General features: G+C 30.5%; 1 protein-coding gene across 1 annotated transcript in view; it reads right to left on the minus strand.

Annotated features, from left to right (window-relative positions):
* The window catches only part of Spt5 (Transcription elongation factor subunit Spt5), a 46,884-nt gene extending 19,057 nt beyond the window's left edge, over positions 1–27,827 (minus strand). Inside the window, exons 1-16 of the mRNA XM_067277809.1 lie at positions 27,814–27,827; positions 10,712–10,908; positions 4,983–5,059; positions 3,620–3,790; positions 3,123–3,352; positions 2,893–3,030; positions 2,724–2,823; positions 2,515–2,649; positions 2,330–2,446; positions 2,155–2,253; positions 2,012–2,076; positions 1,832–1,937; positions 1,659–1,734; positions 1,407–1,561; positions 1,179–1,334; positions 993–1,090 (exon numbers count right to left, since the gene is read on the minus strand). Coding sequence (XP_067133910.1) covers positions 993–1,090; positions 1,179–1,334; positions 1,407–1,561; positions 1,659–1,734; positions 1,832–1,937; positions 2,012–2,076; positions 2,155–2,253; positions 2,330–2,446; positions 2,515–2,649; positions 2,724–2,823; positions 2,893–3,030; positions 3,123–3,352; positions 3,620–3,790; positions 4,983–5,048 — 1,712 coding nt within the window. The 5' untranslated portion in view covers positions 5,049–5,059; positions 10,712–10,908; positions 27,814–27,827. The remainder of the gene's footprint in view (positions 1–992; positions 1,091–1,178; positions 1,335–1,406; positions 1,562–1,658; positions 1,735–1,831; positions 1,938–2,011; positions 2,077–2,154; positions 2,254–2,329; positions 2,447–2,514; positions 2,650–2,723; positions 2,824–2,892; positions 3,031–3,122; positions 3,353–3,619; positions 3,791–4,982; positions 5,060–10,711; positions 10,909–27,813) is intronic.

Here is a 27,827-nt window from a genome sequence, read left to right on the forward strand (position 1 = left end):
GCGGCAAAGCTTGATTCAGCTCAACAAACCATTTCAGACCATATTCGGAAACTAGGATTGGTGTGGAAATATTCGAGATGGGTGCCACATGAGTTAAGTGAGAAGAATTTGAATGATTGAGTCATCATATGCACATCTCTGCTTGCATGGAACAAAATCGAACCCTCTTGGACTGGATGATAATTGGAGATGAAAAGTGGATCACCTATGAAAACATTGTAAGGAAAAGGGCATATTGTGAATCCAAAGAACCTGCCCCCTCCACCTCTAAATCTTAGTTGAGCCTGAATAAGAGAATGTTGTGTATATGGTGGGACATTCGAGGACCAATACATTTTGAGCTGTTGAAACCGAACGAAAAGCTAAATTTGGAGAGGTACTGTCGGCAATTGGTAATTTAAAAATAGCTCCAAGAAAAGAGGCTGGCGATGTTCAATAGGAAGGACATCATACTGCTTCATGATAATGCCAAGCCACATACTGCTTTGGAAACTCGTCAGAAACTCGCAGAGCTAGGCTGGGAAATTCTGTCACACCCACCATACTCCCCGGACCTAGCACCCTCTGATTATCACTTGTTTCTGTCCTTACAAAATTTTTTTGCAGGGCAAACAATTCAAAAACGAAGAAGATATCAGACAAGCACTAGTTCAATTTTTTGCCTCTAGGAATAAGGTATTTTTTAAAAATGGAATATACAAATTGCCATCACGCTGGCAAGAAGTCATAAATAATAATGGAAATTATATTATGCAATAAAGTTTATTCAAGGTATGAAAAATTTATTATTTTGTTTTATTCTAAAAACGAACAGAACTTTCTGGTAGACCTAATATATATCAAAAATTAAATATTTATAATCCTAAAACTTAAAATGATTTTTATGTAAAAAAGTCATTTAATTAAAGAACCATTTAATAAGAATCACACAAGAATTTATGGTTTAAAATGCAATTTTTATCATTACAACTATCAACTGAGAAATTACTTACTCTAATTGTACAAGATCACCCCATTGAAACTGGCCCAAAGAGTCTACACCTGTTGCCATATCTGAACATAGTTGAAGATCTCTAGGTAATACTTTTAGCTTTAAAATAAAATAAAAAATTTAATAAAAACATCTCACTTAAGATCCAAAATACTTTGAAAATAAATAATTAAGACATAATTCTTACTTCGTGCATTGTTAAATCTGAAAACAAAACAACAAGATTTTCTTCAACTCTAACAATTAATCCAGTGTCTCCTTCATAACGTCCACCTATTACTTTAACATGGTCTCCCATTTTAAAATATTTTCTTAACTCATTAGCTTGAAATTCCAAAGGATCCTATAAGAATTGTAAAATAAATTTTTGATAATTCTGAAAAAACTTAAAATTATCCATATTTAGACTATTTACTTTTAAATCTTCATGTTTAGGCATCATTGTAATTTTATTTCCATCAACAGAAATGACTTTTCCTTGCAAATGAATCAATTCACCTTCTGATACTTCTATATTATCCCCAGCTGCAAAATTGTGACTCTGGTTTTCTTTTCCTCTTCTGTCAGTTACTGAAATTTTTCATTAAAAAAAGTCTTAAATTTACATTTGTTGGTAATTTTATTAAAAATAATACTGTTAATATTAAAAAAAAAACAAAAAAATTACATTCAAGCTCTATTCCTTCTGGTTGTTCCTCAAACTTTTCTAATTCAGAAAGAGTTGGTTTCACTCCATCAGCAATCTAAAATATGAAAATAAATTAAACTCAGTTTAAATACTAACAAATATTAATTAACAGTTTACAATGTAATTATTATTTAAAAGTTCAATGGACTTACAATAGCTGACATAGCAAAAGCTTTAAACAAAAATCCTTTCCGGCTGTAACGATTTCCTTCAAAAATAAGAAAATCACCATCTGTTGTAACTTCTCCTCCAATTGTCCTATAAAAGTTTAAGTGAATATAATTAGTAACTTTATCGCTTAATTGTTGTTGCTAATTTTTCTTCAAACAAACCTGATAGCATCAACATCAAATAGTTTTGATGCAGGCCTCTTATTTTTTTTCCTTTTCTCTGGTTCCTACAATAAAAAAAACTAATGTAACAACAACAGAAATTGTAAACATAATGATAAAGTAAATGTAACAAGCTTACTTACATTAGATGTAGTCCTTAATGCTCCACGTAATCTAGTATAATCAATACGTGGTATTAATTTTAAATGCACTTGATTCTGTGCTGTATCTACAAAATCTACCTGAGTGAAAATTTAATTCATTCTGTTATATTAATGTTTATAAACTGAAGTTAATTAAATTATTATTTATACTTACCTGTGCTAAATCATCTTTATAAATTCCACGTTTCAATCTCACCCATTGTTTTGCTTTCAATTGAGCTTGTTCTTTAGTGACACGCAAAACATCAACCATTTCTTTAATGGGAACCATCTGTAGGATTTTTAATACTTAGGAAAAAAATTATTATATAGTTACTTATAATAATTTAATTTACTAACCGTTTGCTGATACTGTCCCATTCGTAAACTGCCTACTTGCTGAATGGCTTGTTTGACATGAGTCTGTTTATATGCTTCAATATAAATATAACCTTTAACACCTTCTGGAGAGATTACACTTTTTATTTGCAATGGCTAAAAAAATTTATAAGAATTAAATAAAAAAGAAAGAATATCAAATAAATTTTATAAGAAATTAAAATTTTTACTTCGTCACTGTATTGATATGCAATGAATTTCCTCATTAATGAAAGTACTGTTGCTTTTTCTTCCCCTATTTTGCATTTAACCATCCACAAATTAGGATCTCTAAAAGATGCAATTTATTTATGAATTTCAACATAATTTGTTGTTAACTGAAATTAAAAATATACTTACTTGACTCCCGGAAGTAATGTCTGTTGAGCAATTTCATCTGACAATTCCATATCACCTTCACCATAGCCTCGTTCAGCTGCTGACGTTTCAGCATATTTTCTTCTATAATAATCTTCAATTTCATCTTCCTTTTGAGAACTATTCAAAAAGCAGTATATATGATATATCCATACTTTATAGAGAATTAAAATTTGCAAACTGATATTTATCCAACTTAAGAATTAGCTTACGTCCACATCATCTGCAGGCGGCGATGACTGTCAATGTCCCTTGATGTAGTTTCTTCATTAGGTCGTGTACGATCGATAATATCTTCGGCTCCTTCCTCCCATTCTTCTTCCTCTTCAACTTCGTCATCGACCTCTGCCTCATCAAGGATAAAGTCATACCGGGGTCTTTTCCTTTTTCTTTTATGCCCCACCTCCTCCTCTTCTTCCTCTTCATCTTCTTCATAATCATCCTAAAATAATTTAGTGAAATTGTATTTGGGATCAAAGCTGGAAAGATTTTTTCAATCTTTTAAAAAAATTTATAATTCGTTTTACATGCTATTTTATATGAATATCTACAACTAACATTATACAAAACATGATTTTACACACTTAAAGAAAAAAGAATTTATTTCATACTTATGTGGTTTAAAACAAAACAAAAACAAAAAAAAAAAAAACATTTTGCTTTTCTAGAAATATGCAGCATGGAAAAGTATTAAATTACGAATAATTACATCATCATCCTCCTCTTCTTCTTCTTCATCTAAATTTTCACCTTCTGGTTCTTCTTCAGGTTCTGCTTCTGCTTCAGCAACATCGTCAGGTACTTCTTCAGCCTCATCATCTAATCCACCAGGACTATCATCATCGCTGCCTGCATCACTAGCAACTTCTTCCTGTTCTTGCTATATTGATAACAAAAAAGGCATGTTTTATAAATTTTAAATAACATAATTCATAATACAAATACACTAATGGAAATTTAATTTACTACAATATTTAGAATTTTTGCTTGTCTACCAAAACATTATAAAATGGCTAAAATGAGTAAAACAATCTCCCTTACAAAATCTACTATTCCATATTAAACTATAAACATATACATTTTAAAATCACACGTTTCTAAAAAACAGAAGTGTCTTTACATTTCGTCCTCTCACACCTTTGGCATCTAACAATAATCTGATGAGGGTTTTGCAGTCAATATTTTCTTTGAGATTTATCCACCTCAATATGGAAAAACTTTAAAAATGGTTTATCTGGTGACAGTACAATTAAAAATATAAATTTCTCTTAGTGTTGAATTCTGAAGGTGTGGAAAAGGATGAAATACAAAGAAACTTATTTTTTATTTAGTGTTTCTTCTCCACAGATGATAATTAACCATTATCCTGATAATTTATTTGTGTCTAAAAAATCCAGCAATGAGTTGAATAACTTACTCAGCTATATGAGATCTTATTTAGAAAGTAACTTTTATAATTTTAATTACAACAGTAAAATTGTGTGTGGCACCATCTGTTATGAGATTTTGTTAAAAAAAACTTATATTTTTAATTACTATAAAATGGCAAAAAGCTTAATTTTGAAGGCAGGGATGAGTTTTATAACGAAGTATAAATGTTAATAATGAGTAAAATCATCATTAAGTTTGACCCTACTGCAAATACACTTTATATCTTCTCACCCTCTCAACCTTTAACCACCAAAATTTAATAGCATCAATGCTCCTCATATACAAGGTACCATACCAAATTTTGTTATTTAATCTTTAACTCATCCTGAGGTATTAAGTAAAATTGACACTAATACTTTTTACATTTTTATTTATTATTTTTTTCTTTTTTGGATTGAGGAAGTCTCAAAATGTAGAGATTTGCAAAATCTTGGAGGGTCAAATTTGACATGATTCCAATACTTTCCCTTGTTATGTTATGTAACAATCGAGAAAGTAAAACTGTTTAAAAAATTTTTTTTTAAATTCACATCAAAAACAAGATATTAATGAGCAAGTCTGATGATTAAATTCTAAAGTGAATTTAATCACTACTCTGTATAGTCTAAAGCTAAATCAAATTTATATAAAAAGTTATTTACCTCACTCTCATTACCTCCCTGGTCACTTTCATTCTCAGAAAACAAACTACCTTCACTATCCGACATTTTCAAATGATCTGTAATAATAAATTATCATCATTCCACACATTGCACTATTACATTTTAAACATTTCCCATAAATATTTTAACAGTAGAAAGTTAAAAAAAAACTTAATCAACTTCTTAAAATTAACTTTTAATAAATACTTATAATTTTTATTACTGTATTTTAAATAAACTATAATTGTCTATTTCCACAGTAACTTTGTATATTAAATGTAAAGTCCTCACTGTTATTAACTGTTTAGTAATCAGAGTGTAATGATGTAAGCATTTTATATTCTGATACGACAATTTGTTACTTATATATTGAAATTGTAATTTTTTTTTTATTTTCATAAACTAATTGGGGTTTAAGATTGATAATGTAAATCATTATTTTTTATTCTTTTTATTTAAAACAGTTGGAAAAAGGCTGCTTGTCAATGTTTTCCCACAGAATGCCAATTATCAAGAATGAAGTACTGATTTTAAGTGACAGATACAGTATTTTCACAACAAAAAGTTAAAGCTATTTTCCTTTGTCATATTACATTTTTCAGTTAAAACTTTTAAGTGACAGATTTCTGTACAAAAATAAAATCAACTTTGTTGTTATTTCCTTTAATATACATGTGAGAATAATTTCTGTTGAGAGTAATATAACCACAACTGCAGTCATATAAAATATTTAGAGGAATAGCATAAAAATCTAACAGTAACTTAAACATAAAAATACATTACAATGCAATAAAAATAAATTTCTATGAATTTTTTAAAACATTTAAATTTCTTTATCTATACAGTTGTTGCAAAAAAGTTCTTCCTGGAAATGGGTGATTGAACTTGTCAAGATAAGCAAAAAATTTAAACCAACTTTTTCCAGGAACTACACTATAGTTATTGCTATTTAAACTATCATTTTAAAGATAAAAATTTATTGAATTGAACAATTGTTTTAAAACAAGAAAAACATGCAATAGTTTCCACTTTATTTCTAAAAAAACCTCATTAAAAAGACATCTCTCATGTTGCCATTTTAGAGAAGAAAAAAATAACTGCAATGACAAGTTTTTTTGAAAATGTTTTCAATCTGTCCTTCCATTTTCAGTCATAGTCAACAGTTAGCAGGTCTGTAATGGCGGCCCATCCTAGCATCGTTTGGCCAAACTTTAACCTCAAATAATAAATGCACTAAATACACAAGCTAAATTTTTGGTTCTGTAACACATGTTGGAGAAAAATGAACATTTTCAATTGCTTTTAGCAACCATCCTCAAGTTAAACAACTTATTCAAAAATCTATGAGAATAGAACATATGATGGAATACAATAAAATATAAAACAAACATCTGGCTGGCTGCTGGAGGAAGAAGTTTAGCTTTTCAGACATTCAACAAATGCAAATCACCAGTTTCCTACAGAATTTGACCAGCATAACCATCAACTAAATAATAAATGCAGTAAATATAGGGTAGATGTACCAGTTTTGGCCAGAAAACAAATTTAACTTAAAAATATAATCACAAATGAAACAAACTTTTATTGTTAACTGTGTGAACAGTTAACAATAAAAGTTTGTTTCATTGGACAGATTTGAATATGTGGTGATTATATTTTTAAGTTAAATTTGTTTTCTGGCCAGAACTGGTACACTGGCCAAAACTGATACATCTACCCTACATTCCATCATACATTCTATTCTGATATAATGGGTTATTCGGAAAGTTCGTAGCAATTTTTGATAGCTGACAGTTAAGACACTGACGCAGAAATGATCAGAATTGTACAAACCAACGAATATTACGATAAATGACCTTGAGACATGTCGTTACAAAAAACGCTCATTAAGATTATTCAAATATTGTTTAATTTGTCTCATTGCAAAAATGGATGCAAACAATGTGCATTGTCGACACTTGTTTCTTTTTTTATCATAAAGGCAGAAATGCTGTACAAACAGCAAAAAAATTTGTGATGTTTATGGTGGGAGTGCTGTAGCAGAATCAACTGTTCGAAAGTGGTTTGCAAAATTTAAAGCTGATAATTTCAGCCTTGAAGATGCTCCCCCACTCAGGATGCTCCCATTATTGAAGAGGACTAGATCAAAGCATTATTGGATGAAAACCGTCATTATACAACTTGAGAGATTGCATACATAGTGAAGTCAACAAACAGTACCGTATTTCAACGTCTAAAAAAGTTCGGATACGTGAATTTTAAACATTTAGATAAGAACTTACTGGATTGCATCTTCATTTCTGATTCTCTTGAAAGACAAAATGAAAATGACCCTTTTCTGAAGCGTTTAGTGACAGGTGATGAAAAGTGGATCGTTTATATCATCATCAGCCAAAAACAATCATGGGGTAAGAAAAATGAACCACCATTAAAAATTCCAAAGGCCGGACTTCATCTAAAGAAGGTCATGCTCACCGTCTGGTGGAATTGGAAGGAATCCTGTACTATGAGCTTCTTCCACAGAATCAAACAATTGATTCTGATAAGTATTGTTCCCAATTGGATAAACTGAACATGGCAATTAAAGAAAAACGTCCGGAACTGGCCAATAGAAAAGGCATTGTGTTTCACCAAGATAATGCCAGACTGCACAAAAATTATTGGAACTAGGCTGGGATGTTTTACCCCACCCCCTTACTCACCTGACCTTGCCCCGTTGGTCTACCATTTGTTCCATTCTCTGCAAAATTCCCTTCATGATAAAAACTGATATATTGGAAGCTTGCAAAAACCATGTGGAAAGTTCTAGGAAGAGGGTATCATGAAGCTCCCCCACAGATGGCAACACATTATTAAAGACAATGGTGCATACATAATGGAATAAAAGTATATTTTTAGTCTTAAAACAGTTTCTTTTATTTCTCTTAGAAATTGCTATGAACTTTCCAAACAAACCAATACATTGGCAAATAAGTTCTTTAAAACTTGAGGACAATTGCTAAAAACAATTCAAAATGATTGTTTTTCTCCAATGTCGTGTTTCACAAGCTGGATTTTTAGCTGTGTGTTTTAACCTTAAATATTTCAGTAAATATCACAAATTTGCAAACATGTTACTCTACATTTTTTGCTTATCTCTACAAGTTCTATCATCCATTTCCAGAAAGAATATTTTTTTGCAATACCTTGTATATATGTATTAATTATGCTACATATTAATTACAAGACATCACACTTAAAATTAGCCTGACTGAGATGACAAACTATTAGTAATGTAAATTTTATAGAATATTCAAAAGGGAAAGTGTATGAGAACAATTCCAGAAATATACGCAAACTGAAGGAAAGTATTCGCAGAAGCAATGATGTTATCAACATCAGTATTTTACATATAAATCAATCTGAAAACAGTAATTTTTAACTTTATTTTATCCAGATACTGTAATTACATACACTTTGTGTTGAGTTTACGCACTCACTGTAACAATAAAAAATATAACTTTTTAAATCTATAAAGAGAAAATTTATTTTTAATTCTTGTACAAAAAATTTAAATTTTACTGTTTTAGTTTTCAGTTTATTATCAACTTTAATGTTTAAATAATACTTTTGTGTCTGCTTTAGTTTAAATCACAAATGGAAAATAATTTAAATTAAACAAAATTACTACAAAAAAGAAAAAATTCAAGTAAATTAAAAAAATAGAAGAATTAATAAAATTCACTTTAATAAAATAAATATAGATTTGAATGCATTAGTTTATATGTAACAGATGGCACATTAATATTATTTTTCTCGTAATTAAAATTATATTATGATCAATACATTCCATATTTTGCTAGTATTGTTAGAAATTTGTGTACACTCAAACCTGTTTTTGTGTGATTTTTTATTTGTGCAATTTGTTTTGTGTGATTTTTTGTGTGCAATATATGAATTTCAATCAAATTGGTATACTGCACAAAAATAATTGCACAAAACACATTGCACGTATAAAAAAATCGCACAAAAACAGGTTTGAGTGTATTAATATATGTTTATATATATGAACAATACCACACTTATGTTTAATAAATAAAAATTGTTGCTGGAACAGGCTAGAAATCTCTAAATTTACACTTTGCTTCAGTTTAAAAAGCTTGTTAAAGTATATAAATGTTCATAAACAAAAGAAGAAATTAGCTGTATAAAATCATAATTTCAAATTTAAATTTTTTATAGAGGAAAAAACTCAATGAAACTTGGCATCATAATATAATAATAAAAAGCTTACTTTTAAATAATTTTAGCAACCTTAAACAAAGTTAAAATGTATTTGGCCTAAGATTAAAATGAAAATAACTTTTGAGAACTTTAAGTAGCATTTTTTGTTTTTTTTATAACCTTTCTTTCTGGTGATGTATTATTAAATGCCAAATAATTTTAATACAGTGGGACCCGATTAACTCAAACTGGGATAACTCAAAGTCTTTCCACCATTGTCTAGTATAGAGATTTGCAGGTTAAATCAAACTGGTTAACTTGAATTTGTCAAACTGTTTAACTCAAATATTTTCATAAACACTCAATTATTTTATTTAAATTAAAATTCTGAACATTTATTTATTGAATAAGCTGATCAGAAACTTTCTATAAAATGTGGGAACCTTGTATGATAAAAATAAACATTGTGTCATGTGACAGAAGATGGAGGGAGACTTCTGACAGCATGTGTAACCTAATACTGTAACTGCCATTCAAACCAACTTTTTTTTATTTGATTACTGATGGATTTCTCTGACTAGCTGATATAATAAATAAATGGATTTTTGATATTACGGTCTGATTCAATGTAAAAATTTTAATCTTTGCAGAAAGACTTTAAAAATATAACAATTGCAAAAACTGGTATGTTTGTGATAAAAAAAGAAAAACAGATTGAATCTAGGCACAAAATATTGCAATTTAAAAAATTCTTACTAAACACTTAGGAATAAATGAATCAACCATTCAGGAAAGAATTTCTTGATAACTTATTTAACCACTCGGCTAAGTGTTTGAGTTTCTGGACAATACAGAGATTTACACTGACACAACAAATCTATGTAATAAGACTGATGGAAATATCACATCAATAGTTTATTATGGATCACCAATAAACCAATGCAAAAAATCTTGACTTTTAGCTAAATCTCTAACCCAAAACTTTTAACTGGAAGTCTGAAATTTCCCTCCAACCAATTTGAGTTAACCAGGTTCCATTGTATTTAAAAACAAAAATAATTCAAATTTTGGCAACACAGTTAAAATTTCAGATTCAACACAATTATAAATGCCTTTTTATATCACAGCAATGTATTTGGAATAATGCTTCAAAATTTCTAGAGGTATTCACCACTTAACAACGAACTGCATGAATAATAAATGGTCCATAAGATTATAATGAAGCTGAAAAATTCATAGCCAACTGTAATCTTTCTTCTCTTTAGAAATTTTTATGTACATTAATAGAGCGCATAAAAACAGGTTTGACTGTATATCATTGTGTTACATTTAGCCTGTATGATACCAAATACATTTGTATAGTACACTATGACGTTTGCTTAATGATGTATTTTTCAGAACTTATCTTCATACTTAAGTGGCACATAACTGTACTTAATTTCAATCCTATTGTGACTTGAATGGTACATTTAAAATTTTTATTAAAGGTAAAAATAAAAAAAAATTCTAAAGTAAATCAAACATACCTTTATCTAAATAATAGATATTTTGAATAGCCAATACTTCATATATATTTTATCTTTGAAGGTGATTATATCTTTGCACTCAAGGATTTCAAGTATATTAGAAATCAATATTCATGATTGAAAATTTATTTTCAGCTTAATGTTTGAGCAACTCAATAATTATATGAAGTTTCTTATCATCATTTCCTTTTAACTACCTGCAAAAAAGAAAGATAAATACTTTTTGACACAAATTTTTAATAATTTAAATGAATTCAGAGCTAATTTATATTAACTACAGCCAGGGCTGGATTTACATAAGGGTATTTGGAGCCGATGCCCAAGGCCCCCACAAAACTATGTTTAAACATAATTTTTTTTTCTATTACCGTGACAGCCTAATGTGACCTAATCATGAGGGCCGCAGGCAGAGAAAACCAAACCTGGGAAAAACCTATAAAACATCGGAAAATTTCAGGAAAAAATTTTATATAGGTATTTTTCAATTAAATTAAAATAATTAGTTTTACACAATAAAATATATGTATGTTTACAATAACCTTATTTTTAAATGAAATTTACAACTTCCTAATTGAAAGTACAGTATTTTGTGTAAATTTTCTAAATCATCAAATTTGCCTACTCTTAAAGGAGGCCCCATCCTTATTTGTGTCCACGGGCCTGTGATTGTTAAATCTGGCTCTGACTACAGCTAATACAGATAATACTCGTAAATAGTAAGCATTTAGAACTCATAAGCAAGAAACGAGAAAATTAACTTCCAGGCGTTAAGTGTTAACGAATATTGCTATAATCACTAGCACTTTCGACGAAACTATTTTCGTCTTCCTCAGGTGGATAAAACGGATATAATCCTTTTTCAAATCAAAAAATTTTCGAAATGCAAAAACCGCTTTAGAACTTTGGAACACACTCACCGATGGAACAGAGCGAGAAGAAATTTAAACGTGCGCGCATGGTGACGTAGCGCATGCGCTATAAATTACTGAGATGTGGAGCTAGAGGTGTTGTTTTAATCTGTTATATAAGTTAACCCACATAACAGGCAAACCAAGCGTGGACGTGTTGCACGGATTTAGTGCAGCGGTAAGTAAGGCCTCCCAAATAAACACGATGCTCCTGTTATTACAATGCCTGAGCATCATGACCTGGTCCCATAGCGGGGTGTATGGGTGCTGTAACACCATTCTTGCTAGTTCGGTGTCTGCTTTGCCTGCCCTGATGGAAAGTTGGTGTTCGGAAATACGACAGGCCAACATTCTGGTTGTCGCACCAACGTAGTGGGTGCGAATACCGGAAGAAGTATTTTCCAATGGGATGGAGTAAACTCCAGACCTCTCTAGTATGGAGGTAGCATCCCTGTCATTGCACAGTAGCCTCCTAAGATTTGGCCGTGGGGAGACTGGTAGAAAGAGCTCATGTTGCCTAAAAACACGGCAAATACGTATAGTGACTCGGCCACAGAACGGTAATGCAGGAAGGACTACCGTGCATTCGTTTGGAACATGTAAGGTTGTGGGAGGAAAGAGCGATTTTTTGACCTTGTTTAGGAGGTACCTGTACTTGGCGTGCACAGTCCACCATCGTTACGATTTACATTTAGAACTCTTTATAAGAAAATACTTCTTATAAAGAGCTCTAAATGCTTACTACTTATGATTAATCAGTATTAGCTGTAGTTAATATAAATTAGCTGTACCATGACCAAATATGGTATAAATACTGTCAAGTAAGAAGTTCCCAATTTTTGGGAAAAAAATTTTAACTGAAAAATCTGCCACTATAGTAAAATTTGGTGCTGTTGTCCCCTTAATGTACATGTTATGTACATTTTAACAAATTTTGAAATTAAAAAAAACAGTGCAGTAATTTTATTTCAACTACAGATATAAAATGTGCAATTGACAATTACATCAAAGATATGGCTATACATGCCATCTGCATATGCTCTAAACCCTGCAAAACATATTCAAGACGACAATAATTCATAGAAAACATATCTAATAAGCACAATTAATGGAATGGTAGTGCCACATATTAACCTAGCAACTAAATTTTGAAGTTAAATTTTTCCCAGAAATCAAAATTTATACTTGGGCCAGTATGTACAGCAAATTTGGTTCAGATTTTCCCCAATAGTTCTTTGTACAGTGCACTGAACATCTCTAATTATGGACACCCTGTACATTAAAAAAATTCCTTTCAAATTTGGATGGCCAACCTAAAAATTCAGAAATTCTAAAAATTAAAAACCTTTAATCTGTACAATAATTAAACAATGAACCCATACAAATAAACTTTTTAAGAAGTAAATACAAATGAATTGATATCTTTTACAAAATCTGCAATAACTACTGAAAACTAAAATAGACAACTATGATATTAATAACTTGAAAAATAAATAAAGTAAATTGTACTTTTAAAACTGTTTGCATATTCAAATTTCCTCTTAAACACTTGACAGAAATTTACAGACATTCTTATTTGAATCTTTTTGGACCTGTTGGGATGGAGGAATACTAAAAAAATGTTTAATCTGATAAAAAAATTTGACTCCTTTGACAATTAAGCATTTGTGTTTTTCTAGGTATATTTATGGAGTCAACTATTATACAACAGGGTTAGAAATTAAAAATATCTGCTAGTTTTCTGGCAGGCAACCAACTTTAGACTTCTGGTTGCCCTGTAATGAAACTAGTCACCCAGACTGCAAGGTGTAGTTTTTTCTTCTTTTAATAAAGTACCAGGTAATAGAGACTTCTACACTTACATAAAAAATAAAGCTGTTTATTTTTTATGCAACACAGTCACTTGAGGGCTACTGAAAAAGAAATCATGAACATCCTACTAATTTGACATTATATATATATACATATATACATACTGTCAAAAAAGACAGATATTGTAGAACATTGTACATCAAATACAGATGTCTTCAGACACCTCATGCTTTCATGCATCCCTAAATCACTTTCAAAATTCAACATTTCTATATTTTCAGCTGAAATACAATAATTATTAGCCAACATATGGCACTATGTTCTGTTCAATTTAATTTCAGTAAAATTGTCACCATTTGCAAGATTTAACTTTTATTGCCATTTTCTGTTTAACCTGCAGATATATATTCAAATATTGGAGATAGGAAAGTTTCATCATGAAAGCAAAACTTTCCTATCTTAATAAAAATTAAATTTTTTTTTCTTTTAAGCTCTTAAAAATTTTTTGAATGTATTACATTCATAATCAATCTACATTATAAATTATCAGTGTAAAGTCTTATAATGTTATCATTGTTTAATTTAACTGAGGATTAAAAGAAAGAAAGAAAAAAAAAAACACACATGTACTCAAAATTATTCAGTCTCGAAATTTCTATCCCTTATTTTATATAAACATGTATAGTACAAGATTATTATGCTGTAAAAAACCTGACAGAAACTGTATACATTATAAACCGAACAGTAGCAAAGCACATATAATTATTAACACTTCACAATGTTAAAAAACTTGTCCATCTTAGTTTGCTTTGATGACACCACATTTTTGAGCTTTTTTTTGATGGCATCGTCAGTATGAAATGTTACTGTTACACTGAACATGATTTCAAGATGTGACATTCCAAAACATGAGACCATAACAAAAGGTGCAGCACACCTTTGTTGCACATTCATGAATATCTGGTAGCGTTAAGCCAGAAATAGTTTCCCTCCACTAATCAATGTGCTACAGGAGGGCACTAATGCACAGCTGCAACGTTGGTAGTAAGAACCGTGACAATTATGCACTTACTTTCACAGTGTGCAATGGATTTTTTAAAATTTGGTATCCAAAGCATCCAATTATTAATTAAAGGTTTAAAAAAATACTGTGTTTACCGAAGATGAAAAAGCTAGAAAAAATCCTTCATTCCAAGATACAGATCCACTAAAAAGAGGTAAAATTACACTGATTTGGTAGAACCTGAAAAAAAAAATCCGTTGTTCTGCAATCCATTAAAACAAGATTCTACTGTATATATTTATAAAAATCGTTCACAATAAATATACAGGGTTTTCCATTAAGGGCACTAAAACTTCAAATTTTAAATAAAAAAGTTGTGTATGAGATATCATTAATTTTATTTTTTTACCTGACAGAGTATTCGACCAAGAGGTCCAATTTTTGATGACTCGACTGCATAAATTGGGCTCGATATCATTGATGGCATTGGTTATGTTGACCTTTAAAGCATCAATTGTCTGCAGCTTATTTGCATAGACCCTGATTTAATGTAGCCCCACAAGAAAAAGTCTAATGGCGTTAAATCACACAATCTTGGTGGCCAGTTGACGTCACTGAAATGCAAGATAACCATGCCATCGAATTTGTCATGCAGAAGATCCATTGTTGCACGTGCTGTGTGGCAAGTAGCGCGGTCTTTTTGGAACCACATGTCATTGAGATCCATATCTTCCAATTTAGGCCACAAAAAAATTGGTTGTCATCAACCTGTACCTCTCGCTGGTGACAGTTATGGCAGTGCCAGCTTCATTTTGGAGCCAATGATCCAGTCAAACCAAAATCCAATGATCCAGTCAAACCATGGATTTTGGTTTGACTGGATCATTGGCTCCAAAATGACATTTTATGGATGCATTTGCAACTGATGGGTCTGGTGTGGATTGTTATCTCCCCAAATGCAACAATTTTGCTTGTTGACATAGCCATTCGTCGAAAAATAGGCCTTGTCACTGAAGATGATTTTCCGTCTGAAATCGAGGTCCACTTCAACTGCTCCAGAGCCCAGTCAGTAAATGTTCGATGCTGCCTATGGTCATTTATCTTTGGTTCCTAGGTCAACTGAAATTTTATACAGGTGCAGGCCCAAGTCCTGACTCAAAATTCACCAAGTCAAGGACTGCAAAAGGCCATGTTCTTGACCACAACAAAGAATTGACTGCTGCGGGTTATCCTGCACACACTCATTCACTGCAGCAACGTTTTCTGCAGACCTCACGTTTCAATGATGTATGGCTATTGTTTAATTATTTACTGAACTAGTTGATTCAAATTTGTCCACCAAATGATAAATAGTTGATTGAACAGGACGATTTGTTGTGTACCGTAAAAATCATGTAGCGCATGGAATGTAGCTTGAACTGAGAACTCATTTTGATAGTAAAGTTTAATGATTTGCACATGTTGCTCAACACTAATTTTCCACATTAATTTGCCCAATATTGATTACTATATCCTCTAAGTTTGACAACTGTAGCTTCACTAACATGGCCATTATATACTGTCAAAGTTAGAGTACCCCTAGCAGGAAACCCTTTACATATTTAATTTATATTGTAATTACAAAATATTAATTAAAAATACTGTATTGTATTGAACAACTACCACACCTGTATTTTTTAGGATTTAAGATTTTTAGCTTTAAAGATAGTTATTAAGTGCATTTTCATACAAATAATTTTATACACTAAGTAGGTTAGAATATAAATGTTATTTTTTGTAAAAAAATTGTGTATTTTTTCAATACATATGCATATTATAATGTGAACCGAAAGTCATGGTAACATTTTAAGTTGGAATCAAATGATACAAAATCTAGGCAACTTTGATCAGTCATTATATCACAAATTGCATGTGATTGCAATTGGCTGTAAATCTTATCATCTGACATAACAGACAACTTACCACAACTTCCACGTAATGTCACAGTAATGTTTTTCTTTCAAACACTGTCTGAATTTGAACAGACTTCTCTTGTACAATAGCAAGTCAAAACTAAATTATTAATCTGGCAAGAATGTCTCGCGTGGTTTGTATTATACATATTGGTTCACATGCTCTTTTTAGCATTCTGTCATTAAAATGCATTTCCAGTTACCATCACTGATTAAGTTTTATTGATATGTACAGTGAAGAAAAGTATTTATGGGATCAAAAAGATTCAAAACACTTCAACAAAACTGAGAGAATGAGTTGTGATAACAGTCTTGGGCTATTAAGTTCATAATCAATTTTCTTGTACAGACTCTCCTTTTTTTCTTTATGTTCTTTAGCTATTTTGTCTTCAGCTAATTGCTTTTATGATATGCACCTTCTGTCAGGCAGTCATGTTAATTTGTCTGCTACGTGATATTTTTGCAACCTCAAGTAAGAAAAGTTGCATTGGTTGCAATCAGACCAATGATGCATTGTCCAGAAACTGCTTTTGACAAAATTGCCCAATTTGTGTGTCATGTGATAACAGTATTAAAGTTATTATTCTGAAAAGCAAGAGTTTTCTATATTTCACAAAACAAAAATTTCTGACTATCATTGTTGTCTAGTTGAAATAAAATGAATGTTCAAGAAATGTTTATTCTTCTAAATGTTTTCTAAATTGGAGCCACACTGCAGAAAAATCTTTCCTTCCACAATATTCTATATTAATGTAATCCTAATTATAAAATTTAATAAAGATGGGTGACTACAGTCTACCTTCAGTCTAAATTACATAATGTCTATATATTTAATTAGCCAGGTTGTAACCAAATACTAAATTCAGCATCATCATTTAACTAGCAGATAAGCCTGGCATTGCTTGGACAAAAAGTAACGATAGCAAAAATTAAGAATATTAGATTATAGCCAATCTTACCCATTATCACTGGGTGCAAGAATTAGGTCCCTTCTCTTCCAACAGAGAATTTTTAGAGAATTTTTAGCTATCTGCTTACCACATTGGAATAATGATTATTAAGGCTCACTGCAACCACTAACTGCTTTGTAGTATCACTAAGTGATGAATAAAAAACATTCCCGTAACACCTTCTGAGTTGTTCTTCAGGTTTAATTAATTCCAAAAATAAGCTGGAACTTTCAGAATCATTCATAAATATAAATTCGAACATTAAGACAAAAAGTTTGAATACAGCAAACTTATGCACATGCGCTCCCCGTGTCAATTTTAAATACGATGGAACACTAAATGAAGGTTGCAATGCCATAAGGTTGTAAATGCCATTTTTCTCAAAATTCATTTTATTGAAGAAATGAATTTTAAATGCAATTTTTTTTCCTACAAAAAAATATTGTGGCGATAGTGGCACTCTAAGTGGCTATATTTTGAAGATGAATTTATGTGCAAGCCATAACGTTTTAAGTGACAAAGTGCAAGCCACGTGACTTTTGGCATGTAAAATGTTATAGTTTACATTTACATCATTTTGCTATTCCAATTTGTAATGCAGTGTGTTTTTTTTATGCAGAACCGGATAACTGAATACCAGTTTATTAATAGTTAACCTGTATCACCTTATTATTTGATATTTCAAAATGATATTCGGACTTCCATTAATCTTTCAAATTTGAAGTTTTTAAATACATTTTAACTTTTATTACACTAAATTAATACCTTATTGTTTATATTTTCCTTTATTTATCATAATTATATTACAATTGATAAAGATTACAGCCCAGTTCAAGTACCAAAACTGTGGGCCCAACATTGTTGAAGCCAGGAAGCAGTCACTAATAGATTATTGCCAGTTTTTAATGTTAAAATTGATATTGAATTTGTAAATTGTGTTTAATAATTTAAATGTAAGTTTTTGGTATTCAAAACTATTTTTCAGCTGTAGAAACGTTAATTTTATGATTGCAATTGTTTTTGGCATTTACAACTTTATGCACTTGCACAATTTTGGCATTTACAACGTTATGGCTCTAACCCTGTTTTTAAACTTTTTTCTTTCCTTACTATCTTACTTAGGTGTTTGAAATTAAACCTAATGTTTTATTCCAAAGTGTAAATTGTTAAAATTTTTATAGCATTTGATTAAAGTTTGTTCATTACAAAAAGTGTTTTTTCTCTCTCCTGAAAAGTTTCTTTCTTGGCATTTACAACATTATGGCATTGCATGCTTCAAACGTTGTCAAGAATTTTTAGAAGGATTAAAAGTATGTTCACAATCCTGCAAAAATTAAAAAATGGTATCTAAAAATCCCTTCTTAGTGTGCATTTTCACAATGTACCCTGTGTACCAAATTTCACCTCTTTAGGTTCAACGGTTTGCTCCGGGCAATGATGAATCAGTCAGGACATGTAATTTTATATATATATAGATTAGTAGTACAGAATGCTTAAAAAAGTTAACACTTACCATATATTTCCACAGATAAGACAAGGTATAAATTTTCATCAAAGTTTTATAGTTTTAGCATATATCTGTCCTATAAGAAAGCCCCCAAACTATCAATGGCCTATGAATTTAGTTTATATCAGCAATCATCATAAGGATAATAATACTGTACAGCATATACGGAATTATGTCCTATTCATAATTTTTCGAATGAACAAATTTTATTTTCTTGCATCTGGCAGCACTGCCTTGCAATTGTTGCAAACATTCGCACTGATTCGGGCATTTGGGTAATGACCTTGACTATTCACAAAAACTATTCTATTTTGTGGACATACCCTACTCTCTACTAGTAAATAATTACGGTTTGTCCATTTTATTATAATGGTTTTAATTTATATAAATTTCAATCTAATTTTTTTTTATCTGTTCTATACGACAACCCCGGATTTCGGGGGCATTTTTTTATGATTTGACTGTTGTCTTATCTGTGGAAATATACAGTATATGGAAAAGGTGCACAGCCACTACAGTAGATTTATTATGGCATGCTTTTTCAAGAACTACACAATTAGGTTGTGACTTCTTAACACATGATAGAGAAGTAAACCTGCACAGAACAATCTACTATTACAAATCCAATAAAACAAGTTACTTCCATATTAGTGTTAACATTTTTTTAAAGCACCCTGTATATAATTTGGGTTTGAAGTGAATGGTTCAGAAAGGAAAAGTGTGAGCACAAATTATGAAGAATGTGATTAAATACATCTTTAAGTGTTTTAATTTAAAGAAATTTTATAAAATTGAATGTATGAAAAATCATTATCAGAGTAGTAAAAGAAACGGTTGAAACCTTTCTGTCTGACAATGAGAAAACAGTATCCAAGCCTGTGTTACAGGCACAGTCGACTGAAGAGGGGCTCCCTGGCCTGAAACACATTTCGACTAATGTATTGATCAGAGTCAAAAATTGAGTAAAGGAGGATAAACAATCTAGTGTCTTCAATTAACAATTCATTATGATTTTCAAATAAAAAGATATATAAAAATTAGTGATGGGATGATACCTAAATTTCTACCAACTCTGATTTTTTTGAATACTTTCTGAAGTTTATTTTAGTTTAGAAAAATTAATGATTTACATTATGAGCATGGTAGATTCATTAATGACTTTTATTTCATGCATTGGAGAGTCACATACTCTGTTTTGTCAATGTGAAAATTTCCAATAAAACCAATACTAAATTTTTGTCTATTTTGAAAAAAAAAAAAATTAATTGTTAATATTGTATTTTTTAAAAATTTTTAATTTGACCGAGTGAAACAAATCTTAATTTTCTTATTAAATAAAGAAGAATCATCTTAAGAATCAGAAATTATGACGAGATTTGCTAGATTCCAATTACTGGAAAATTCCTAATTTTTCCGATTCCTGATTAATCATCCCATCACTAATAAAAACACAGGCATGATTTCAAATAATAAAAATATACAATTATTGTTGTTTCACTTGTTTTTAAACACGTATGCATTTAAAAAAAAAATAAGAGATGTATAAAATTATGATTAATAGAAATATTTCCTTTGATAAAAGATTACAAAATTTGAAATAGTCTAAAAATAAATGCATTGACAAGTCAAGTTTCATTATTACATATGTTTATCTACTTCAAAAATTTCACAATTGTAAAGTTTCACAAACAACAACTTTCAAGAAAATAAAATTTTAACTAAACAAAGAAATATGCTAAAAATTTTAATTTACTTTTGTATGAAGAGTTAGAGAACTTTTGATTTAAATAAACTGTTTTAACTAGTAGACTAAAAATATTACAAGAAAACAGTAAGGATTCTCTACTTCATGAAATGGAAGTGAGTAACAAATCAATGTTATCTTTTTTTTTTTAATCAATATTAAAAAATTGCAATTCATTCTTATTCAGAAATATAGTTTGGTTAAATTATTCATAAATATATAATTGACTTATATTAAATTAAATTGCCGACATTATAACTCTCACGCATAATAACTGTCAGACATAACTCTCATGCAAAAAATTATTTATTTATTTAATAAAATGGAACTTATTAGATTAAAAATATTACAGCTTTTTACTCAAAAGTCCAAAAGAGGAACTATTGCTGTTTTCCTTTGATACTGTGATTGTAGTTTTGACCAAGTTTAAAACTATGTAACTAGATGATACAAATATACAACCACTACATATCCAAAATACAGTTGATAACCTGAGATGGTGGCTTAAGATAGGGTGACCAGACATTTCCAGTTTCTGGGGACTGTCCGAGTTTTGCCTGTTTTTTATTATTTGAATATAGAACCAATCTTTGAATAGAGCAATTTTATTAACACCAATTTATAGATCAATACACAAATAAATTTTTTAAAAATTAACCAAAGTTCAATCAGTTTTAGACCTCATTTTCACTAATTCTGAAATGTGTATCAAGTTAGATTGTAGATGTTATGATCAGCCTACTTAAGACCACAGAAAACATTTTTTCCTATGTATTGATTATTCTCTGCCTGATTTTTGGGTATGCAGTCATCATATACAGTAAAAACTGCTTAGCTGACCAACTGATTCGATGGGCATCTGTCAAAATGGGAAAAAATTTCTGGCACTGAATATTTATACATAGTCATTGTATAAGTTACCTGTATTAAACGACCACCTGTGTACACGACTGCAAGTATCGATTTTTGGTCAGAAACAACTGTAATAAGCAACTACTTCCACAAATATATCTGGTTTAAACTATTATTCAAACCTATCTTGTTCTCCCACCCTTGAAATTAAGTGCAGATGTTAATGAATTAGTCTAGCAACAAAGGAAATTCATTTCAGTTTGTTTGAAATTGTCCGAAAAATGAAAGAAATGCAAAGTACTGTCGTTAGAAGATCATGTTAAAGTTATCAGAGAAAGTGAAAATAATTTATCACAATGGCAATTAGTGATGATGTTTAACTGTGGGAAAACAAAATTTATTTTACTATAGACCTACAGTATTTTCCTTAGGGGTATAAAATATTGTACACAAATCGGCTGATCTCATCGTTTGATAAAAAATTTTTTTTCCTACTTTTTGAAGCTCGTATACAGTACATGTGCAATAAATAGTTTCTGTATCAACCTACCTTATTTCTGCAATATTTTTAGAAAAGCAATATTCAAGTAATTTTTGCATGCAAAATATTCAGAAAACAATAAAAGCATTAACTCAAAATCAGTTTTACAGGCAACCTTCCTTTTTTGATTTCGCAACTGTCATTGATGTAATGAAATCGTATTATGAGGAGAAATAATAAAATTGTTTTAATATTAATTAATAATTTTTTTATTGTATTTAATAACAAAAACCAAAACTGAAGTGGTGGAGAGATACCAAGCACTTCTATATCAATGATGTAATATATATAACTGAAGAGTGAATGAAGAGAACGAAATTAAGTCGGAAAAAAGAAAATGTGCATTATATCGAGAAAATGCAAATACTGTATTAATTTTTAAAATACTGGTATTAAATCTGTCCTATAAAATCACGACAGCTTCTGTTAATAGAGTTATCTAATAAGAATAAAATACTGTACTAATGTAGCTCTATCGTTGAAAAAATTATCTTATTTTTACTCACCGAGTTTTGCTTAGTATATATGGCTTTTAACTACATCCGTGCACAAAATGTGTGCGAAAATACGGTATTACAGCACCATCTGTTTTGGACAACCACCTGTCTAAAAGACCACTTTTTGAAGGAACCATGGGTAATTGTCAGAGACAGGTTTTATTGTACACAGTTTCAAGGTCTTTAATTAGTTGAAGAAAATTAATATAGTTGAAATATAAAGTAATTATTGATAAATTTTTAAAATTTTATTTTAACAAAAACCAGTACTCTAGTTTTAATACTGACATGGAAAATTTATCTGAACATAAAGTGTTGTTGTTATTGGATTCCTAAGGTCCTCGAGTGTGAATTATCCATTTCAGTATTTCTATAAGTTGTTTTGATTTATTGATAAATTAGTTTACTCAAAATCTGTGTTAAAAAAGTAATAATAATTCATGCAAATAAAATTTTCTTGAAAAATATAGACCATATTGTAATGGAATTCCATTGTGACAAGTAAATATACCAGATGATTCATCCGTGACTCATGACTAAACACTTGCTTTGTTAAACCCTAGTCACACCATGGGTCATGTGTTTGAGTTGCAACGCCAGTGAAAATGTGTCACCCCAAGATGACATGCGCAACGCATGCTCACTGCAGTCACTGTCGCCTGCATGGCTTGAAATTGCATGGTCTGACCAGGGCTTTAAATACCTCAAGACTACAGTAATATTTGAATAATATATAAAACATATCCTGGTCAACTATTATCAGAAAATTATGAATCATTCCATTTGTGTTTCACATTTATATTTTCATTCTATACATATATATTCTACATAACTGTTCAGTAATGAGTGTATTTGGAAAAAAAACTGTTAAAAGATTTTAAATCTCTTAATGTTTTCCTCCAAATATCTGTACTTGTTTTAATTTTATTTTTGACTTATGTTTTTTGTTTTATTTCATAAATAATTGTATATTCTAATGGTTTTAAATTCTACCAATGTTCTATGATTTAAAAACATTATTTCTTTATTTATTCTTTTAAATATTTTGATGTTTGAATAAGAACAACACTAATAATGTCACACCGATACACTCAAATACAGTAGAATTTTACTTATATTCTAATGTTTTTGGTCATTTTCAATGACCATCTTTAAGAAAGAAAAATATACTTTCTAAATAGAACAAATGCAGTCAGTATGAAACTTATTAATTTGATTTAAAAGTATTAACTTTCAAATCAAATTAGAACATAATCACATCAAAACACAATTTCATAAATTCAAATGTACATGCCAAATATGTCTAGTATACATGCAAATCATAAAATAACCAGAAAAAAACTACAAGAAAACAAAATAGTATAGACTTAACTATACTTAGATCTATCTATATATACCAGACATGGGCAAATGTGGCTCTTTTTGAGTTACATGTGGCTCTTGCTGAAAGTGTTAATTTCTTCTTTTTATTATTATTTTTATGGTTTTATTTCCACAATTTTGTGAAAATATGTTTATTAAAAAAATTCAATATTTGTTTTATATTATATTTATATTATATAATAAAACTGCGGTACAGAACTGCAATATAGAATAAAAAAGTACAGAACTGCAGCTCCCATACATTTTGCAAAACCCACATTTCGGCTCCCACTGAACTTTTGCTTGCCCACCCGATATATACTATCAAGGCATTCCCTAAAGGGGTGGCCAAGAAAAAAGTGGCATTGCTGTACACAACACTGTGCAAGCTTCAGTCTTCCACAAAACATCATATAGCCAAGGCATTGCACACCAGGAACACACCCAAACTTTCACACTGGAACCTACTGAAATCATGCACTATATCCATATCTGACAATCTTGCACCATTTTTGTCTATCCATACCTCTTTCGCTCCTTCCACATTCATGACTCTTTTTACACACACTCAGCACTTTCTTTCACACAGAATCTGTTTCTCTTTCAGACACACTTCCAGTTACTCATCCCATCTTTTCCTCTGTCTTTCAAGCCCTCTCCTTCCCTCTACATTCACCACATACTTCTTACACACCTCATCTTTCGACATTCTCTCTACATGGCCAAACCAATACAGACAAGACATCCTTGACATATTTGCTCAATCACATTCTCTGCACCAACACATCCTCAATACTCACCAATCTCTCCTTATCACACCACATATACACCTCAGATATCTCATCTCAGCTGCAATCACTATGCTGTTATGTTTTGTTCTGACACCCATATAACAGAATTGGGAGGACCACACAGACATACATGCCTTCTTTGGAAACATATTCTTAAGAACCAATCGCCATGTGCACCCACCATTTTCCTATAAGCATTCACTTGTCTTCCAATTTCCCTATCTATTCTGTCATTCTTCTCAAAGATGCTCCCCAACTAAAGATACTCTCTGACCTGCTTGGTAAAATAGAGAGGAATGGAGAGTTTCTATCATCACACCATTCAGCTGTATGTTGCACTCACTCATTTGCTCATCACTTTCAAACACTAAAACTTTCATTTTCTCTCCATTTATTCTCAATGCCATTTTTTTGCACTCTCATTCAACATAAGATACTGCAGTTCACTTCAGCTTTCAGTCAGTAGAAAAGTATCAGCAGCATATAATAAGCAATTGAACAGCTCAGCACCCACTTGCTCTTCTTTCAACCGCCTCACACATTTGTTTAAATACATGTTGAATAACCAAGGAGAAATCACACAACCTTGATGCCCATAGTCATACTGAACTACTCTGATACATGCTCTACTATTCTCATACAATGCTTTAATCACCTCAAGCAGCTTCCCACTCAGCCCATTCTCATAGAGATCTTCCCACAAGTCACTCGGTCATATGCCTTCTTCACCCAGATATCTCCACCTTATCATGGTGAGGTGTGTGCACCTCAATGACCCTGAGGGCTTAATTGGTGGTAGCCAAGGCTACCACCAGGGTCACCCATGCTGGGAAGATTGCAGATGAAAGGTCAGACTAAGGGAGTATCCTGATCCTCCAAGTTGGGGTTGGGCAAAGGGCTAACAACACCCCCACAAAAAAAAAGTTTTTCATTTAAAACAGACTATACTTAGATCAATACAAATAAATAAATATATACAACTAAATAAATCTTATACCCTTCCTTACAATATTAATAATGCTTCCAATATTGCATTACAATCTCTGCAATTAATCACTTGCTACTAATACATCACTAGCAGCAAGGATTAAAGAGCATAAAGATAATATCAATAAAACCAACCCTAATACAGTTCTCACTGCATATGTGCTTGCTGATCCCATCTCTGTCTTGGGAGTTTAGAACCAAGTTAAAATAATACAGAAAATACAGAAGAGGAGGCAGATAAAACATTTGGAAACTTGGCAAATTTACAAAGCAACTCTAAAGGGGCATGCAATTAACAGCAGAGACTGCAATGCAATATCAGGAGCATTAAAAGCATTGCTAATGATGATACTGAAGGATATACGATTTAGCTTTTATTTATTTATATTTAATAGTAGGCTTATATATTTATATTAAAGTAAGTATAGTTAGTTAAGTCTATACTAGTTTGTTATCCTTTCACTATATTATTTGCCAGTTATTTTATAATTTATGAGTATACTATACAATCAGATATTTGGTACATGCATTTGAATTTGTAAAATTATGTTCTGATGTGCTAACTTTCAATCAAATTTAATAAAGTTCCATACTGAGGTGTGTTCATCCTATTTAGAATACTTTTTCTTCCTTGAAGAAGGTTGTAAAAATAACTGAAAACATTGGAGTATAATTAAAATTTTACTGCATTTAAAAGTATCAGTATGACATTATTATTATTATTGCAAGTGCACTTTTTGAAGTATTAAGAACAACTAGAGGAAGGCAGAATAAATGTTTGTTCTGAATAAATTTGAGTTGCTGGAATTTCATAAAGATGTATTTGTTACTGTTATTATTTATTCATCCATATAATTTTCATACACAGAAATTACAAAAATTCTTGAATCAAGTACTCCTTTCCAAACATCCTCTAGTTGAGAAATATCACAAGCATTAATTACGTTATTATGTTTGGAAAAATATGAAAATATGAATCACTTAACTTTTATATTAGCACAGGTTTGTTTCAACAAATACTGGCTTTAGTGTTGTATGCCAACTGTGTCAAAGTAGTGTCATTAACCATTGTTCTTATCAAAACAATGTTCCTTCAGGCAAATATACAACAATTTAATTGTAAAACCGATACAAGAAATTTATTTACTTCTATATAACTTTATGATATAAACCTGGCTTTATCTAATATGCAAGTCTTATCTTTATCCAATCAAAGCAATTGCATTATACTAGTAAAATGTATGACATTCTTAAATTAGAATCTGAAATAAATTTTTTCACTAGTGATGCTGCATATTTTCTCGTTACTGCAAAAGAACTATTAGTTATATTATCAGTATGTTGTACACTCCTCTACAAATGAGAATTAATTAAACCATCAATAACTTTACATCAATAACTGTGGCAATTACAAATATTAAAAACCATTTTAATTTATTAATTGTCATTAGCAACTAATATTAATTCAAGTTATACAATTTTTAATTATTATTTCAAAATGCCCTTTCACTATCAAACAAAAGACTAGAATTTTCACAAATTACAGATGTACTTCCTCTACCGTTATCCAGGGCCGGATTTTAGGCGATTGGAGCGATTGGTGCCAATCGGGCCCCGCGCTTGAAGGGGCCCCACATCACGTCAAAATTTATATATTTAAAAATAGTACATGTTACAAAAATAAATATCTAGGTATATTATTATTAAAAATAAAACAACATATTTCGATATGTAAATTAACAGTTAATTAATTTTGTTATTTAAAGTTTGAGGAGCCCCGCAAAAAAAATTCAATCGGGCCTCGCACCTATTGGATCCGGCGCTGCCGTTATCAGTTGATCATCAGATTAAGCAAGTCACTAAGTGATTACAACAAGCATATTCTACTGTATAAGAAATAAAATTGGTTACTTAATACCATTATAAAAAGGATGCAGATAAGATAGTAAATAAAAGAAAAACAGAAGAAAAATAATTAAAATTTTGAATTTAATCATAGTCAAAGGCTAAGAGATAAGTGAGTAAAAAATAAATTAATCATAACTATAACAAGAGATAAAGCATATCACATATAAATCATAACCTTTATCCTTCTATAAAATTAGTTTCATAACAAGGTAAAACATGTTCTAAAATTAATTTTAAAAATTACCAAATCTTTCAGTCTGAATACCAGTTTATTTAATAAGTACTCACTTTTTGAACCTTTA

The sequence above is a fragment of the Centruroides vittatus genome, unplaced genomic scaffold (genome assembly GCF_030686945.1).
Source record: "Centruroides vittatus isolate TY-2023 unplaced genomic scaffold, ASM3068694v2 contig_766, whole genome shotgun sequence".
NCBI classification, from domain to species: domain Eukaryota; kingdom Metazoa; phylum Arthropoda; class Arachnida; order Scorpiones; family Buthidae; genus Centruroides; species Centruroides vittatus.